Source organism: Mesocricetus auratus, unplaced genomic scaffold (assembly GCF_017639785.1).
Source record: "Mesocricetus auratus isolate SY011 unplaced genomic scaffold, BCM_Maur_2.0 Super-Scaffold_100691, whole genome shotgun sequence".
NCBI lineage: Eukaryota > Metazoa > Chordata > Mammalia > Rodentia > Cricetidae > Mesocricetus > Mesocricetus auratus.
This window is the reverse complement of record NW_024429267.1, coordinates 6,564,523-6,583,965: the sequence shown is the minus strand read 5'-3', so window position 1 is coordinate 6,583,965 and position 19,443 is coordinate 6,564,523. Positions and strand designations below refer to the sequence as shown.

Below are 19,443 nucleotides of genomic sequence, written 5' to 3'. Positions count from 1 at the left end.
TTTTAGCCTCTGAGGACACTTCATGCACATGGTGTGCAGATATACATGCAGACAAAACACCTACACACAAAAAATATTTTTAAAATGAGCTCTGTAAATACCATAATTTGTATACTTATAGGAGGGAGTGCTTCCTTTATATATATATGATTTTTTCTTACAATCTGCGTGTTTTATGTTGTTTTGAAATAATAATTATATGGTGCTTATACTGACTTGATTCATTTCTTTTAAAGTATTGTTACTCTTTAACTGTATTTTCTTGCTTAAATTGTTGGCAGAGGCATAGAATTTTTGCATCAGTTCTTGCTATATTAAATACATGGAAATAATGTATTTATGTTAGATATTAAGTGATTCATGGCTTTTGTTTTCATTCTCTCTATATAATCAGCTTCTTAGGGGAAATTATTTCTGAAACAATATTAAATACTTAGTAATTTTTATGTAGCTATTTGTGTCTGGTTTTACAGACTAGAAAGTGTCCCATTTAGACTCTGACTTAGTAATCTGCTGTGGCTTTAATGGTTTCACTCTCCCATGACTGGTTCTCACCTAGGTAAGGACACAGTGCAGGATTTAAGCTGAAGACTGGAAGAGTAGATATAACCTTATAGATTTTTTTTTCCCCTCAGAATAGGTATGAGCAAGTCTGAGTTTGTGATAGAAGAAATAGTAACAGGTTTGTTTAGCATGTTACAATTTTTGAGAATGTGTTTTCATACATACTGTTTCATTCTATATGATGTTAGAGTAAAATACTTGAGCCATTTGGGCAATGGGCCTTCTGGATCAGTTTGCCTCGATGTGGAAGTCAGCAGGACCAGTGCCCTCTCTTTCTTACTCTGTGGTGTCTGGGTCTGGTAGCTTATAGATGGCACATTTCAGCTGGCTTTAAAATTATATTTGCTATAGTAGAGAAGGACAAATTTGTGCAGAAATAATAGAAATTGAGTAGGTGGTGTGATCCCAAATGGACTGCTATTTGAAATTTTATGCTTTGTAATAGATTTAAGCCTTCCTCCTGTCCACTCCCTACTTGGGATCTGACCCAGGCTCTTGTACACACTCGCTAGCATTCTACCCCTGTCCTGACAATTTTTTTTTTTGAGACAGTTTCTCTGTGGCTTTGGAGGTTGTCTTGGAACTCGCTGTGTAGACTAGGCTGGCCTGGAACTCACAGAGATCTGCCTACCTCTGCCTCCTGGGTGCTGGGATTAAAGGCGTGCGCCACCACTGCCCGATTCCTGGCAATTTTTAAAATTAAAACATGATTTATTTGGGCAAGTTCATGAATTCATATGACTCTTACACCCTTTAAAAATTAATTTATATTTTCAGAAAAATAATGCACATATACATAGTTGTTGGTTAATAAAACCAAAGGGCTTTCAGTAGAGAAGCAATTTCCTTCTGTGAGGCCTGCTGTCTACAGCTGTCTTCCAGCGCTGCTTAGTGTGCGTGTTCTCTCAGTTACCTGAGTACTTGTCAGGACACAGTTATTTATCAGTTTGAGGCTGTATTCCTGGCCCACTTTCTGAGGTAAATGAGGACTTTGTTTACCCTGCTGTTGCCTATCTTCACTTAACATAATTAGATAACAAATTTTGGTTAATGTAATGACTGATTTTCTTTCTTTTCCAACACTTTTTCTTTAATCATTGTTTTAAAATTGTTTGACTTTAGACATATCTTCTCCCAAATGTTCTTATAACTCGGCCAGGGGTGGTGGATGTTACTGGGTTCCTGCCTCTGTAGCAGCCTAGATAATCTCCCTTTTCCTGAGACCTACCCAGAACCCTCTGTCCCGTGCTCCATGGGGGATGATTGGGTTCTAGGCTCCCAGGGCAACTTTGCTGTGGTTCCCTTTGTTTTCTTGTGTTAGGTCTCCCATTGCCCAGATCCTGTAGCTTTTTTTTTCCTTGCTTTATTCCATTTTTTGGTGCAGTATATTGTCAGGTGCCTTCCCGTGGAAGGTTACTTTTTGACCATTTGTAAGTCTGGCATTTTCGTTGTAGCTTTAAAGTGAAAGCTTTGCTGAATGTGGCTTATTAGAGAAGAATTCCCCCAGTTGAAAGGTGTTGTTCCTTGGTTTTTATGTTCACTGTGTTGCTGTTTGAAATCTGATTACCTTTCTAGTTACTTCTTTCATATACATCCTTTTATTTTTTACCTAGGTGTTCTGAAAGTTCAACATGTTATGTCTTCACATGCATACTTTTCTTTCATTACTGATAAATACTGGAGACTATTTTTTTTTGTTATTATTGTGTGTGCATATGATATATGGGAGGTCAGAAGCTACCTTTGTAGAGCCTGTTTTCCTAGTCCACATTTACGTGAATTTCAGGGGTGGAACTCCGGCTTCCAGGCTTTGTACAGCAAGTGCTTTCACTCTCTGAACCATCTTGCTGGTACTCAGGTGGCTTTAAATATCACAGCCTTAAGTTAAAACGCATGCGAGTTGTGTTTTAAATGTGATCCATTTCTTTACTGAAACTTAGTACTGTTAGTTCTTGTTCTTTTTTCTTTCTAGAACCCTATTAACTGAATGCTTGCTAAATTAGAGCTTCTAATTTTCTCTTTCTCTCTTGCTTGCTTGCTTGCTTTTTGGGTCTAGTTTCTGGATGTTTCCTTGAATTTTTTTCTTCTACTGTTTCTGTTGAATTTTGATTATATTTTTTAATTTTCATGAACCCTTTCTTATTCTCTGACCATTCCTTTTACAAAGTCCTGTTTCTTTCCATTTTATAGTATCTTTATCCTTCTATGGTTTAGAGTTTTTCTGTGTTCCTTAAATGATTTTCTTTCGGGGCAGTTCCCCCCCTCTTTTTTTTTCTCGTGTTGGAGATCAAACTTACGGCCTTGTGCATACTAGGCACTCCACTCTCATCTATATACTTAGTATGCAGTGTGCCTGGTATCCTTGGGTGTCAGAAAAGGGCACCAGATAACCCTAGATATGACAAGTTCTAGACAGTTATGAGCTGCTCTGTGGGTGCTGGGGAATGAATGCAGGTCTTTTGTAAGAATAACAGCTGCTCTTGCCCGCTCAGCCATCTCTCCAGCTCCATCCTCCTCCTTTTTTAAAATGATGACCAGTGAGGTGGCTCAGTAGTTAAAAGCAGCTGGCCTTGCAAGCCTGATGACCAGGATATGATCCTTGGAACCTACAAACCAAGCTCTGAGAGTTTTTCTTTGACCTCCACACCTGAGCTGTGACACATGCCTTTTACATACACACCCACTCAATAATAACATGATTCTTTTTGGATTTGAGATTTTCTTTAAAGATCTGTTTAACCCTTGTCTTTTCATGTAAGAGTAGCACTGTGTAGCTCTGTCAATGGATGGGCATCTACATTAACTTTCCTAAGAGGCAGGAAGCAAGCCACCTTCTTTCCTGCAAGTAGATACTCAGCACTCTGTATAGAGGACCATGGCTTCCCATCTTCCCTTTTGATGTTTTGACTTTGGCATAAAGGATGTCTTTCATGACTCTGTTGTCCTTACCACTTCAGGACTTTTTATCTTATTTTTTAAAGCTCCAACCTTACCCTCTCTATTCATTCAATCCTAGTGTGCTGAGCCTGGTCCCATCTGCACTCTCTTGGCAGGAAGCTTTAGCAGCTTCCTTGGGATTACTAGGATCTCTCTGCTCTTCTGATTTCTTCTTGACTTACAAACTCTTTTGTCTACTTTGGTATTCTCATGAGTTCTCTTTATCCTGACTGTTGTGTTTTTCAGTTGAGTAAGGTTTTAGTTAGGGGAGAAGGCAAGAGGCTGTCAGCTGCTTTTTAGTTTGGTATCCTTTTAGTTGTTTTTTGGGTTTTTGAGTTTGTGTCCCTTTGTATATCTCTGACTGTCCTAGAACTCATTATATATACCAGGCTGGCCTTAAACTCACAGAGATCCTCCTGCCTCTGTATCTTAAGTGCTGGGATTAAAGGTGTGCACCACCACTGCCCAGCTTTTTTTTTAAAATGTGTCCTTTGGGCCTTTTCTATCAGACATTACAAGATGTTCCATGCACATCTTGTTCCCAGCCTATCCCAATCTTGGAATTAGTCATTTCTCCAAGTAGCCCTCATTTGTTTTGGTTGGGAATAATGTTGTAAACTCAAATATCCCAGCAGAAAGATCTAAGTAAGAAGTATGAATGAATAGGTACATCTACCACTGTTGATGTGTATGTTTTTGTTTGTCTGACCATGAGTTGCTGCTGACAGCCATGATTCTTTTCAAAACCATGGGCTGACCCCTGCTCCTTTCATATTTGCTGGATGTGGAGAGGCTGGTTCCCATCACCTGTAGTGCGTGTACTCATTTGCCTGATTCTATAATCAGAGAAATAAGTTCCAGAATCGCTAGCAAAAGGTGCTTTGGTAATTAGAGTTCAGCAGTTACACAGTTGGTTTTGTCTGAACATGAACAATATATAAAGCAGTATGTTCAATGTCAGAACTAGCCATCCCTTCCCTTCCATGCACATATTTGAAATACAGCTTTGCCCATTTGTGTTTTTGATTTCCATTTTAGACTTTCCACTGATCCTTGCTGTTTTTAGGTCACATTTTGAGTAAATAGACCATTAACATTGTTTCAAAGGTTAAATTTCATAAAAAGCTATTCTAAGTAAGAATTGTCACTACACCATCCCTCCCACCCACTCTCCCTTAACTCTTAAGGTAATAGTTTAATTTCTAATTTATCCTTTCTGTTACTTTTTATCAACTGTGCAGTTACATAGGAATTCCTTCCTTCCACAAGAGCAAGCAAACTATCTTTTCTGTAATTTAATATTAGATCTTGAATATCACTTCATGTTTGTAGAAATTTTTTGTTTTCTTTGTGTTATGTGTATGTGTGTGGTGGAGGCCAGAGGTCAATGTCAGGTGTTTTCCTCTAACCCTTCCCACCTTATTTTTAATTAATTGATTAATTAATCAATATTATTGTTTGTATAGGTCACAAATAACTTTTGGGGGGTCAGTTTTATTCTTCCACTGTGGGTTCCAGGGATTGAACTTAGTTTATCAGGTTTGCCCTGAGTGCTTTTACCTGCTCAATAATTTTGGCAGCCTACCACCTTATTTTTTGAGACACTGACTGAACTTGGAACCCAGTGATTTGACTGGTCTGGCTAGCTAGTGAACTTCAGGGACCCTCCTGTTTCTGCCTCTACTTCCCCAGTGCTGAGATTACAAGCAAAATCCATCATTCCTTGCTGCTGCAGCTGCTTCTCCTTCCTCTCCTTCCCTCCCTGCCTTCTACTTCCTTCACCCCTGCTTTTTTTTTTTTTTTTTTTTGGATGCAAGATTTCTCTGTGTAACAGCCCTGACTGTCCTAGAACTCACTCTGTAGACCAGGCTGAGCTGATCTTGAACTCAGAGACTTGCTAGGACTAAAGGCGTGCACCACCACCACCTGGCTAAACTCAGCTTTTTTTTTTTTTTTTTTTTTTTTTGGTTTTTTTTTCTCTTTTTTTCCGAGGCAGGGTTTCTCTGTGGCTTTAGAGGCTGTCCTGGAACTCGCTTGGTAGTCCAGGCTGGTCTCGAACTCACAGAGATCCGCCTGCCTCTGCCTCCCGAGTGCTGGGATTAAAGGCGTGCGCCACCAACGCCCGGCTAAGCTCAGCTTTTTAAGATGTGGTTCTGGTGCTAAAACTGAGATCCTTCTGTTTTCAAAGAAAGCACTTTCCTGACTGAGCCATCTCCTGGGCCTCTCCCGCTACTTCTCTTTCTCTTCTCTCCATTCCTCTCTCATTCATCCATCTGTTCATTTGTCCATCTTCTGTTGATTTACTGTTTTCTACTGTATTCCATTTGTGGGCGTGTCACAGTGAAATGCAGCTGGTCTTCCATTTGTGAGAATTGTTTTTTTTTTTTAAAGATTTATTTATTACATATTCAGTGGTCTGTCTGCATGTATGCTGCAGGCCAGAAGAGGGAGCCAGATTTCATTACAGACAGTTGTGAGCCACCACGTGGTTTCTGGGACTCGAACTCACGACATCAGGAAGAACAACCAGTGCTCTTAACTGCCGAGCCATCTCTCCAGCCCGAGAATTGTTTAGAGTATTTTGTAGTTAACAGTGCTGCTGCAACTAACAGCTTTGTACACATAGGTTGTTGTTGTTATTATTATTAATTATTGGGCTCCTTGGAAGACGAATAAACATTTAATATTTTGATTGTGTGAGTAGTAATGTGTGATTTTATAATAATGTATGGATATTTGCCTGCCTTGTTATTCCCATCTCCTGTGGTTTTACTAGAATAGTCAAGGCCATTGAAATGAAATACTTCACTGAAATTATTTTTCTGACTGGAAAACCTTGAAATAGGTTGAAAGTTGTCTTGGGAACTTTCTTAGTTAGAAAATAACTGCTCATATGGTTTGGGCCAAGGTTCATACTAAGCAGTGGACTGTTAATGCGCTTTTTTTTTCTGAGACAGGGTTTCTCTGTATTGTTTTGGAGGCTGTCCTGAAACTCGCTCTATAGACCAGGCTGGCCTTGAACTCACAGAGATCTGCCTGCCTCTGCCTCCCAAGTGCTGGGATTAAAGGTGTGCGCCACCAATACTCGGCGACCTGTTCTATTCTTAAAATGATCCAGTGTTAAATTTATATTATTACAAGTTGGACTTTGGGGCAATTGAATGAGGAAATGGAAAACATTTTTTTAAAATAAGTTGCTGGGAATCAAACACAGGGGTTCCAACATGTTAGGCAAATGTCCTATCACTGAGTCATAGCAGCCCAACAACAACAGCAACAAAAAATTGTAATCAACGTTTTAAGAATTTCTATACCCTATCCTGCCTGGCTCAGCTGTAACACTTAAATGAAAATAATTGTCTTATTGACACCATCTTCAAGAATTATGTGCATTTTATTTGACATATTTTCTGCAAAGTACTTTTAGAAAACTAGGATTAGTTTTAACTGTGACTTAAGGTTATACTGCTAACTAAATAAAGGAAGAGTTGTTATTTATAGTTGTATATGACCTGGATGGCAAAGGTACATGATTAAAAGAGACTTAAAAAGATAATAAAATCCACAATGCTTATAATGGGAAACCAGGCAATTAACCTGTTGGGAGACTGCAAAAGAGAATATGTAATAGAGGGAACATGTGTACGAATATTTAATCTGTGGCTAGGCTGTTTGAATTGAATCAGGTAAAGCGCACTGCATCGTGGATGTGCATTTAAATTCTTTCTGATACAATTTTTGGTAGATAGTTAGTATCTCTGTGAGCTCACTCCTGAGGTGTGATTCCTGTCCTCAAAACCCTGTGCAGCCTTGGAATTTATAATCACAGGATATCTTTAGAGATTGGGGAACAGTGTAAAATAACACAATCCAAATGCTATATTGTATTTTTCTTTTTATTAGTGTGCAGGTCCAACAAAAGCCCCTGGGTCTGTTTGACTTGTTCAAGTGTCCACTGTGGAAGGTACGTGACATATTTATTATTCATTACTCTACTTGCTTTAAAATTTGGCCTGAAAGCTTTATATTAAAGTGTATTTAATACTTTTGTTAATCATAGCATGCCCTTTTTGTTTTTTGTAGTACTCTCAGGTTGAATACTTAGTTGTTTGATACATTGAGGGAAAATCTAGGGGAATCCCTTTATGCTGCTATGCAGAATTATAATTTAGTGATTAAGACAACCTATTAATAATATTTGCTTGGGAAAATTGAAGCAAGGAAACTTTTAAACCTTGAAACAAAAGTTTAGCAAATGATTGTTTTTAAATCTTTTTAGAAGGGTAAGATGTTTTTGAGGTGTTTTGAGATAGGATTTCTCTGTATAACAGCCTTGGCCTTCCTGGAATTTGCTGTGTAGTTCCCACTGGTCTCAAACTCACAGAGATCTTCCTGCCTCTGCCTCCTGAGTGCTGGGATTAAAGGTGTGAACCACCAGTGCCCAGTGTAGGGTAAAGTTTAAGTGCACTCCAAAGTAGTATACTTGATTCCCAGTTTTCATTATGACAACACAATGGACATGAAACCAGTCTTGGTTCTCTTATCTGCCCTGTCTACTTTCTTTACTGACTGGAATCAAAACCCAGATAGATTTTTTTTTCTGAGAGAAGAAAATCCTAAAAAGAATGAAATATTTACAGATAATGGAATTCCCTTTGAAAGTGACCTCTCTCTTCAGTCACTTATTCCTACCTGAGATAGAACAAATATTTCAATTTAAATAGCTTACCTCTGAGTCTGGGGATGTGGCTCAGTTTGTTGACATGCAGGAAGCTCTGACTTCTGTTGTTAGCTCAGCACAACATGTAGTGTGGAATTAGTTATTCCTGTGCTCCCAGCTCTCACGAGTTGGAGGCAGGAGGATCAGAAGTTAAAGATTATCTTTGGTTATGATCAACTTGGATTATAGGCCATCTTTGGTTACATGAGTCTCTGCCTCAAAACCAAACCAACAAACATTTTGTTTTCATGTAGATTTAGTAGCTCCCATTTCAATCTTGAGCATTTCTTTGCAATTTTTGGCTTCAAAATGCCATTACTTAGATATTTCAGTAACTACTTTTAGCTGTAACTCTAAAGATATTTCTACTACAGTTTGGCTTTAGAAATCATCTAGTCTTAAGAGGTGGGAGCCTTGTAGTTCATGCATGTAGTTCTAACACCAGGGAGGAAGATTGCTGTGAGTTTGAGGTCAGCCTGTGTGAGTTTCTAAGATAGTCAGAACTAAAGAATGAGATCTTTGAGCCAGGCTGTGATGGCACAAGCCTTTAATCCCAGTGCTTGAGAGGCAGAGGTAGGCAGATCTCTGTGAGTTTGAGGCCAGTCTGGTCTACAGAGCAAGTTCCAGGACAAGGACAGCCAAGACTACACAGAGAAACCTGTCTGGAAAAAACAAAAAAAGAAAAGAAAAGAAAAGAATGAGATCTTCTTTGAAAAAATCAAACAAAACCCAAACACCCCCTCCCCAAAAGAAAAAGGTGGGCAGGTAGGAGATGATCTACTTTGAACGTCTTTCAGCAGTCACATATCAGGTAAATCACAGGTATTTAGGTCTATGCTGTATTTATTTGGAGTATATTCCCATTGTTACTTTAAATCCTCATTGCATGATGAAAGCATTTTTGTTGTTCAGTTATCTTGATTTTTCACATGAGTTCTGGAATTGAGTATCCTTCCCATGAATACTTAAGAATACCTTCTGAAAATGCTGTGTGTCTTAATTGTGGCTGCTGTGGTTTCAAAATCTCCAGGATCTGGGGAGCCTGAAAACATTTTGTATAGATAATTTTTTAAAAAGACAAGTAGAAGCCCTTTAGTTCTATACTGAAGAGTTACAATCTTCTAGCTCTGAGAGGTGAGGATGATAATACAGTTAGGGTTATGTGACTCCTCCAGATGTCAAAGAGTGTGCTATATCTAAAGGTTGAAGGTCATATACCAGTGGAAAGACCAGGACATTTTTGAGAAAAAAAATGGGAGAGATTAATGTTCTTGATAAATAGGAAGCAAACAGTTCTCTGGGCTTTGGAAAAGTAAGTTGAAATTTTCTAGACTGCAGGTGGATTCTTTGTAATTAAAGGCAAATTCAAGTTTAGAATTTTTTTTTTTGAGTCAGGGTTTCTCTGTGTGTAATCCTGCTATCCTGGAACTCACTCTGTAGACCAGGCTGGCCTCAAACTCATAGAGATCCACCTGTGTCTGCCTCCCTAGTGCTGGCATCAAAGGCGTACGCCACCACCATCTGTTGAGCTTAGAAATTTCATAGATTTCCAGAGAAGTGTGATTAGCTGATTAAGCAGATAATGGAGAGTAGCCTGATTTTTTATTTTGGCATCTCTTATGTAATTTTAGTTGTCAAATATACAGATTTTTCAGTAACTTCAGACTATCTGCTTTCAGGGAAGTCTTAAATGAATATTCTTTCAATGTAATGTTTCAGAAACTATGGTGTATCAGCACATGTGAGGTAAACATCCTACTGTTCTTTACAACACAATCCTGCTTAGTTTTCAAATTCTTGAGATTGTTATTGGGATCTGCGACATACATGATAAACTTGGCTTCTTGTGTAACAGACCATGTGCCTAAAGAAGTTAAAATCTAAAACAATGAGGGAAATAACTATCTTTATATAAGCTAGCTTTATACAGTTAGCTTCTGACTAGTGTGTTTGGGTATTAGCCACAACATTGCTATTTTTAATGTCAATCCATCAATAATTATAATTTTATCACTGAGTTTTTTTGTTTGTTTGTTTTGTTTTTGTTTTTGAGACAGGGTTTCTCTATGTAATTTTGCAACCTGTCCTAGAACTCACTCTGTAGACCAGGCTGGCCTCAAACTCAAAGATCCGCCTGCCTCTGCTTCCAGAGTGCTGGGATTAAAGGCATGACCCTCTATAGTCTGGCCTATCACTGACCTTATTAGGAGCATTTGATTTTTTAAATTATATTTCTTTTATCAAAATTTCTAGCTAGTATGTTGGATTTCACTACAACATCTTCATAAACAGATGTTAGTATCCTTTGTTCTCAGTCACACAGAAACAATTTAAATATAGAAGGCATTTGGAAACTGCAGAATTATAACTGAACATCTCTGTCTACTATGTAAAGATGATCAGTTTTCAAAGCCCTGAAATGCTATGCTAGTCATTATTTCTGTTGTGAAGGCATTCTTCATTCCCATTCTTCATGGTGTGTGCTAAAAAGACAACGTGCAGGAGGTTACTGAGCTTATAGAGAGTAGAGTTTCTTTTTTCAGTTAAACAGCAAGCACTTCCTAGCATGCAACAACATAATGCATCATCAGTCGTGTTTTTTGGGCCCACTCTCTAAGCAGTTGGTTTGTTATTTGCATTCTGAATAAACAGTTAAGTATATAAGGGGAAATGCTAATGAAGCAACCACACACACTCATTTTTGAGCCATAGATTATTTAATTGCCCAGTAATCCAGTGATGCATGCACTGTAACCTTCATTCACAGGTGAGAAAAACTAGGACAGAAAGGTTAGCAACTCATTGTGCTCCTATGGACAGCGTGTGAAAGGCCTTACTGGAAAGGCTGATTTCTCTTCTTTTCTTTTTTTTTTCGGGGGTGGGAGTGGGGAAGGGATTTCAAGACAGTTTCTCTGTATTGTTTTGAAACCTGTCCTGGTGCTTGGTAGACCAGGCTGGCCTTAAACTCAGAGATCTGCCTGCCTCTGCCTCCCGAGTGCTGGGCTTAAAGGTGTGTGTGCCTTCAATGCCTGTCCAGAAAGATTGGTTTCTAAGTATGTACCCTTAATTGTTTTTTTAATTTAAAACTCAGACTGCTTTGTGAGACAGAGGATCTATGGTTTTAGGGTCCAGGGGGGTAAAAAGGTTTAAAAAAAGATTGAATTCTTGAGTTTCGGTTAAGGGTGTAGTGTAAGTTTTCCTGGAATGTAGAGGCCGTACTTGCTGACTGAACACCACCACTCTCCTTCCCCAAGGAAAGTGCCAGCTCTCTGAGCAACTATAGCACCTTACAGTGAAACAAACAAACAAACAAAAAACTTGAGTTGGAAAGCTAAGAAACTGGTTGTTGGAATATAAACAACCATTAGCTATGTTTGTTCACATGGAGAAATTGTAGTTTTTCTAAACTTAAGTTGATTTGTGTTTTGTTTGGATTGTTCTAAACAAATGCATTTCCAAGAGTGTTGATGATGAGGCATTCAGAGAAAAGGTTTGAGGCCATAGCTAGGAGAACACAGACTGCCCTACTTATTGTCTGACTTTCTTCACATTGTAGGTGCAATTCCAGTTTAGGGCTCTGTGAAAGGAGGTTGACTAATTTTGTGTACAGAGTTTATTTACTTATTCTTTGTATAACTCAAGCTAGGAGTTAGCAATTTGAGAAAACCATAACAAGAGAAAAAAAAACTATAGGGAAATCATCAACATAGATGTTAATAGTGATAATATAAATAGCACTGAAATATATCACCAGATGATTCATTTTTCAAGCATTCTCATTTTAATTTGATTAACAATTTCATAATCTTTTACTTTTCCAAAGCAATATTTAAATTAAAATAAAAATTTCTCTTTGATTTGTAAGGTATGTGAACGGCCATGCAAAAAAACATTATGAAGATGCACAGATACCCTTACCCAACCATAAGAGATCTGAAAAGCAAGAGAAAGCTCAGCATACAGTGTGTATGGATTGCAGTAGCTACAGCACATACTGGTAAGTTAATATTTTCTAGAAATGGTATTGTTTTAACAAATGTGTTCCTATAAGTTAAGCTTCTTTGTTTGAAAGATTATTTTGACAGTCTTCCTTATTTCATTGTGTTTCTATTCCCTTCTACTTCTCAAGAGGTAAATATCAAGAATTTAGTGTTACCAACTCAGCATTTCAGGCTTTTTTCCCCTGTAAAGACCCTACACTTTAGGGCTGGAGAGATGGCTCAAAGGTTAAGAGCACTGAATGTTCTTCCAAAGGTCCCGAGTTCAATTCCCAGCAACCACATGGTGGCTCACAGCCACCTGTGATGAGATCTGGTGCCCTCTTCTCAAAAATACATGCAGGCAGAATATTGTATGCATAATAAATAAATAAATCTAAAAAAAAAAACCTATACTTTGAGAGGAGGTAGGAGATAGCTAATCCAGGAGGTGTACACTGGCATTCCTAGCAATCTGCAGGCTGATTCTGAGTTAGCTGTGTCCAAAAAAGTATAGGTTGGAAGCCTTGCTTTCTCCTTGTAATATAATGTACATGTCCATTTCATGAAAATGGTAGTAAAATCATGTCAGTTTTTGTGACTACTTAACAAGTGAGCTATTCAGGCTGCAAGTAACATTCAACAATTTGTTACCCATGTGGTATATGCAGAAAAGTTGAAATTTGCAGTTTTTTTTTTGTTTTTTTTGTTTTTTTTTTGGTTTTTCGAGACAGGGTTTCTCTGTGGCTTTGGAGGCTGTCCTGGAACTCGCTCTGTAGACAAGGCTGGCCTCGAACTCACAGAGATCTGCCTGCCTCTGCCTCCCGAAATTTGCAGTTTTAACTTCAGTGTGAAGCAAATATTTTTCCCTGATCTTAAATTATGATGAACAATTTTAGTTATTTTACTTGTTTTTGGTTTTGCTTTTTTTTTTTTTTTTTTTTTTTTTTTGAGGCAGAGTTTCTCTATAGCTTTTGCAGCCTGTCCTGGAACTTGTTCTGTAGACAAGGCTGGCTTCAAACTCATAGAGAACAGCCAAAGTCAAAATGCTTAATAATCAAATACTCAAATATTTTTACCTTATCATTCAGTTTAGCCATTGGAAACTGATGCACATGCACAAGAAAACTCCTAAACTATATTGAGAAATGAGACAATACCCCTACTCAGAGAAATCTGTTTCTCTGTAACAGTTAAGGTATGGGAAAAATACTAATTTCAACCAAAGCTTTATAAACTCACAACAATCACCAATTCTGTTGGGGGTATTTATGTGGCAGTAATTTTGCAGTGTGGTTCCCTGGCATTCTGTTCTCAAGCCCAAAAATGCAGCACTAATGTGATAACCCCCCCCCCCCCCCAAGCTGTAGCCTCCTTCCTGCATTTCAGAAGCTCTGGGTATCTATACCCATACGCTTGCAGTTCTGTTTAACTGCACACAAAAGACTGGCAATTGGCCAAGACGCTTCTGCCACTCCCAGGTGCATTCTCCACCAAGGTTCAAGATTTTCTAATTCAATTTGGCCATGAAATGATACCTAGTACCTTTGTATACTACAGCAATGTAAAAGAAATTAAATAAGAATGTCAAGCTGACAAAAAATGCAAAGCCACTAAAATACATAATAAATGTTCTTATAGAGCCCTATGAAAATAATTTCAATCCATTAAGCTGACCCTTAAAATTTCCTCAAAGATTTGCCATTTCCTCAGAACTGCACCAATAGCAAGAAACCCACCAGCAAGCTTTTTATAGCATACAGATTAACTGTGTTGACAAAGCTCCTTTTGAGCGCCCCATGCACACTGCTAACTGAAATCAGGAACAAATGCTGTCAGCTCCTCCACCACACAGGTTGATATGACTGACCTATGACTAGGATGGGGAGCCATAAACCTTTAATAGACTGGTTCAATAGTCAAATTTTAACTGTGCTAAACCTGTAAAACATTAAAAGACCTGAAAAATCAATGGTCTAATTTTCTTTCCTGTGCTGGACAACTTCCTACAGTTAGCTACAGATAGTGTGGAAAAGAACTAGCATGCCCCTCAACAGAAAGTGTGAGTCTCAGGAGACGCCTGGAAATGGGTGTAGTTATATAAATAAGCCCAGCACTCAGGAAGCTGAGGTAGGAGCCAGCCTGGGGCCACATAATAAAGCCCTATCTCAAACCCCTCACCAAAAGCAAGTCAACAGGGATACTTGGACTTTAAATACCCATTTCTGCTCAGTATTGCCTTTGAGTAACATTTGAGGACTATTTAGCAAATACATAATAAAAACTCTAAAAGGATCTTCTAGATGACACCCCTAACCCCGTGTCAGCAACTCTTAGAATTGAAAGTAAAACAACTAGTCAGGCAGCGGTGGTGCACACCTTTAATCCCAGCACTTGACTTGGGAGGCAGAGACATTTGGATCTCTATGAGTTTGAAGCTAGCCTTGTCTACAGAACAAGTTCCAGGACAGGCTGCAAAAGCTATAGAGAAACCCTGCCTCAAAAAAAAAAAAAAAAAAAAAAAAAAGCAGGATTGGAGAAGGAATCCCAACACTCAGGAACAAAGCATGAGTTTGGAGCCAGCTTTGATCACACAGCTAGACCCCACCTTAAAAGGAGGAGATGGGAAAAAAAGGGGGGGCGGGAAACCTGGGTAGTGATGGCACAATGCCTTTAATCCAAGCAAAGACAGGTGACTCTCTTTGAGTTCGAGATCAGCCTGCCTGATCTACAGAGTGAGTTCCAGGGTAGCCAAGGCTACACAGAGAAACCCTGTCTCGAAATACCCAAAAAGGGAGGGTAGATCAAATCTATATTTAAAGGGTTTATGTAACAATAAATATCTTATTATTTTAGTCATAACTGTTAAAATGATAAAGCAGGCCAGGTGTAATAAAAAATTAGAAATACAAGTAGTTCTTTTAGACATGAATTAGTTCATATTTCACAACAGTTTGAAAGGATGCTTTTGGGAAAAAGACATTCTAGTAATTTTAATATTCTTTTCATAATTCTTCATTCTCATTCAGCTACTGTTCATAAGGATTAAAGTTGATTAAGTCAAATATCAATTAATTATTTGTTTGGTAGTTTTAATCTATTGTCTTCATATGTCTATTTACATAAAGCTAATTTTAATTTGTGTTTCTTTTCAACTCCAATAATGTATACCACATGTGATTCCATTTGTAGTAGGTAGGGAGGGAAACAGGATGGGATGGGAGAAACATTACTTAAACAATAAATTGAAAATTAGCCTTTATATGAAAATCTTGGGAAGATTATCACTTTTTTTTTTTTTTTTTTTTGGTTTTTCGAGACAGGGTTTCTCTGTATTGTTTTGGTGCCTGTCCTGGAACTCACTCGGTAGACCAGGCTGATCTCGAACTCACAGTGATCCACCTGTCTCTGCCTCCCGAGTGCTGGGATTAAAGGCGTCCACCACCAACGCCCGGCTGAAGATTATCACTTTTATGGAAATCTTCATTTATCTGTTTCATGCTAATTGGCTTTTCTCAGGGAGTGAATTTGTGCCAAACCACAACTTTTACTCTATGTACTTTCCCTTTGGAGGCTCTGCTTCTATGAGAATGGAAAAGAGCTCCCTGCAAAGATGTCTATGTGCAGAGGGAAAGGAATTTAGTCTTCCATCAGTTCTCTGTGATGATCAAAGGACATAATGTTACAGATTTGGTATAACCTTTCCCCTTTTTAAAAGAAAGCTTTGGAAGTCTTCTCCACCCCAGTACTAGAGACTGAACTAGGCCTTCCATACACTTGGCAAGCACTTCACTACTGAGCTCCTGCCCTAGTCCTTCATTGTTCATACACACACTGCTTAAGCAGTCTGCATAAGACAAGGAGGAAAACAGAATCTAAGAGATGATTTCTGCAGTCTCCAAGGAGATTAACAAACTACTGACATGTGGCAGGAAATGACTAGTATCCCAGGAGCTAGAAGTTCAGTAGAGATTATCCCCCATAATTAGAGTTAGAAGGAGAAAGGAAATTTCAGTGATAACTTCATATGCAAGCAACGGACAGAGCAAGACTCTAGGAAAAAGAAAACAAAGGCAAAAACTGTAAGCAGGGACTGTAGAAATGGTGCAGTTGGTACAGTACATACTGTAAGGACCTGTGTGACCTCCAATACCTATGTAAAAAACCCTGGGTTGTAACCCGAGCTGTGGGGAGGCAGACAGGAAGATCCCTTGAACTCTCTGGGCAGACAGCCTTGTCTAACCTACATCCCAGAGCCCCATGTCTCCAAACAACAAGGCGATGGCACCTAAGCAATGACAACCCAACAACTATGACCTTTACACACATGTGCACACAAACACACATAGACAATAACAACTGCTAACCTCAGAATGTCTTATAACATAAACCATAAAGGGGTGGAGAAGGCTTCTGGGCTCCTACAGAGCAAGCTCAAGGCCAGCCTGAATATTTTGGTAAAACCTTGTCTCAGATTAACAAAAATAAAAAGAGACTGAGATACTTCAAACTCAGTAGTGTTTGCTTTCCTCCTCTTCCCTTGGGAGGGGTGCGGGGAGGAGTCCTCACTGTGTTGCCAAAGCTAGCCTGGACTCCTGGGCTCAAGCAGCCCTGGGACCACAGGCATAGACACAGCTGTCAGTATTTTAAAGAATGGAAAGCAGGAAGAGGTTGACTTAAAAATTATGTTTTGAAGTTTAAAAAGAAACTTTGTAATAGAGGCGACCTCAAATCATGAAAGACTTCTTTAATAAGCTAGTGCTTATCTGATTTTAACAGAGGACGGGTGTTTTATCTGAGTGTACTCTTTTCATTTCCATAATTGGATATTTGAGGCCAAGACATTAGAATTTAATAAAAGAATTTAAATATATATCACTTGATTTCTGAAGACTTTCTTTTTAACTTTAATAAAAGTTTGAAACAAATCATCAGAATGTCAGCTCTCTTGTTCGTCAGAATCTGTCATTTATAATAAAGTATTTGGTTATATTTGTAAACATCAAAATGAGAGGGAATTTAAAGCTTAAGAAATCTGTCCCTTTTGTGAAGGTATGTTCTGCAGCCTAGGTGTGTTCTTTCGTGATATCAAGCATGCCAGTTATAGAAAGTGTTTGCTTAACAAAGTTGCTTCATTTACATAATGGCTCCTTCTTGTTTCATATGAATGAAGAATAGTTTCATTAGGTATGTTTTCTTAGTTTATCAAGAATTTGATATCAAACCCTATGGCATTAGTAACATCCATAATGCCATCAACAGCGTTGGAAGGGTGGCTCAGAGGTTAAGAGCACTGGCTATTTTCCCAGAGGTCCTGAGTTCAATTCACAGCAACCACATGATGGCTCAAAACCATCTATAATGAGATCTGGTTCCCTCTTCTGGCCTGCAGGCATACATGCAGGCACAATACTGTATACATGATAAATAAATCTTAAAAAAAAATCATCAACAGCAATGGAGAAACAAAAAACAAAACAACAAATGACATACATAGAATGTTAAAGTTAAGAAAGAGGTGGAGATTTTTCTTTCTTTTCGTATGATATATGTGTTATTCAGTATAGTAGCAATTGGGAAGCTACATGTCAGGAATGTAATTGAGAAATTCAATATTTATTTTATTAAGAAAAATTTAAGCAGCCCCATGTGACTACTATTGGATAATTTAGCATCAGCATATCAGAATTTAACATTGTAACTAAATTAATTTTTATGAAACTTCAACAACTTTAAGGAAGAAATCTGAGAGAAGCTCTAGAAAGAAGCCACTTTCAAAATAATTTTGGTAAATTAAAATAATTGCAAATAATTGTGCCTTAAAATGAACTTATTAAGGTATTTTAACAGGCATATATTTAATAAGTAGAGTTAATTTTAGTTGTAGTCAGCCAACATTCATTATCAACAGAAGTCACAGATTATTTTATTTTAAAAGCAAATATATATTTTATAAGTATTAAAAACCCACTCTCGTTTTTAAAATAAAATTACTGTTACCAAATATACTCTCTAATTTTTAAAAAATTATATTGTTTAATCCATGCACATGTGTCTGAGTGTATGCCACGTGCGCGTGAAGATGGCTGTGGAGGCCAAAGGACAGCATTGAATTCCCAAGAGCTGGGTGAGAGGTGGTTTGCGAGCCTATTTGTTGTGGGTGCTGGGAATTGAACTTGTGACAAGAAGAGCTGTCATTCCAGCTCTCCAAATATGCTTTGTAAATGTTATTTTTCATTTTAATGTTCAATTTACTTAATTTTTCTTGTTTTGCTTTTGTTTCTTTTTCACCTTTCTACTAAATGAGTCTTTCTTTTTACCTGAAAAGTAGTCTGTTAAAAGTAAAACTCATATTTACTTGAAGAGTCACTGAAAATCACTTAATAAAAGACCACGTAAGTATAAATGTAATAAGCTTAACAGTTTGTCCAGTAATATAGACAGTCTGTGACTTCTGTGACTATTAAGAGATACTGAATTTTGGGTTCCTTGTGCAGCAAATACTACCTGAGTCTTGCCTGGTTTCTCCCATGACAGTTCCTCAGTGATGTCACAAAGTAGTAGGAGGAGAGCTTTCTGTATGCATCTCAGCTGGGCTTTGTGCAGCACTTGTTTTTCATGTGCTCGCGCATAAGTCCTTGGGGGTTGTTCTTGGGCCAGGGAGGAGTAATAAATCAAGAAGTATTTAAATCAAGAAGTAGGAGACTGGAAAGTAGTAAAGGAAGAAAACCAACATTGCCAGGAGGTCCCAGCACTCAGGAGGCAGAGGCAGGCGGATCTCTGAGTTTGATACCAAGCCTAGTGGGTTTCAGAACAACCAGAGCTACACAGAGAAACTCTGTCTTGAAAAACTAAAAAAAGAAATCCAACATTTATTGATGCTCTCTATCCCTTCAGTGTAGTGTGGTAAAATCACATATTACAAAAATTACATCCTAGTAAGTAAGTGTTCTTACTAGTGACACAAGAGTGCTTAGGCGAAGGGCAGTTGTGAATACTTACAAAAAATCATGCGTGTGTATGTATGTGTGTGTGTGTGTGTGTGTGTGTGTGTTTGCCTGCATATATGTCTGTGCACTGCATGTGTATCTGGTGACCTTGAAGGCCAGAAGAGGGACTGGAGTTACAGACTATTGCGCACTGCCATGTAGGTTCTGGGATTTGAACCTGGGGTCCCTGGAAGCAACCATCTTTTCAGCCCAGTGTAGAGACTTAAAAAAAATGTTTTAGCCGGTGTTGGTGGCG

The 19,443-nt window shown here is 38.3% G+C and overlaps 1 protein-coding gene across 2 annotated transcripts in view; it reads left to right on the top strand.

Annotated features, from left to right (window-relative positions):
- Positions 1-19,443, top strand: part of Usp3 (ubiquitin specific peptidase 3) — a 74,822-nt gene that overhangs the window by 10,802 nt on the left and 44,577 nt on the right. For both annotated transcript variants that reach the window (XM_040739495.1, XM_005075512.4), the window contains 2 exons: positions 7,405-7,465; positions 12,087-12,218. In XM_040739495.1, coding sequence (XP_040595429.1) covers positions 7,405-7,465; positions 12,087-12,218 — 193 coding nt within the window. The remainder of the gene's footprint in view (positions 1-7,404; positions 7,466-12,086; positions 12,219-19,443) is intronic.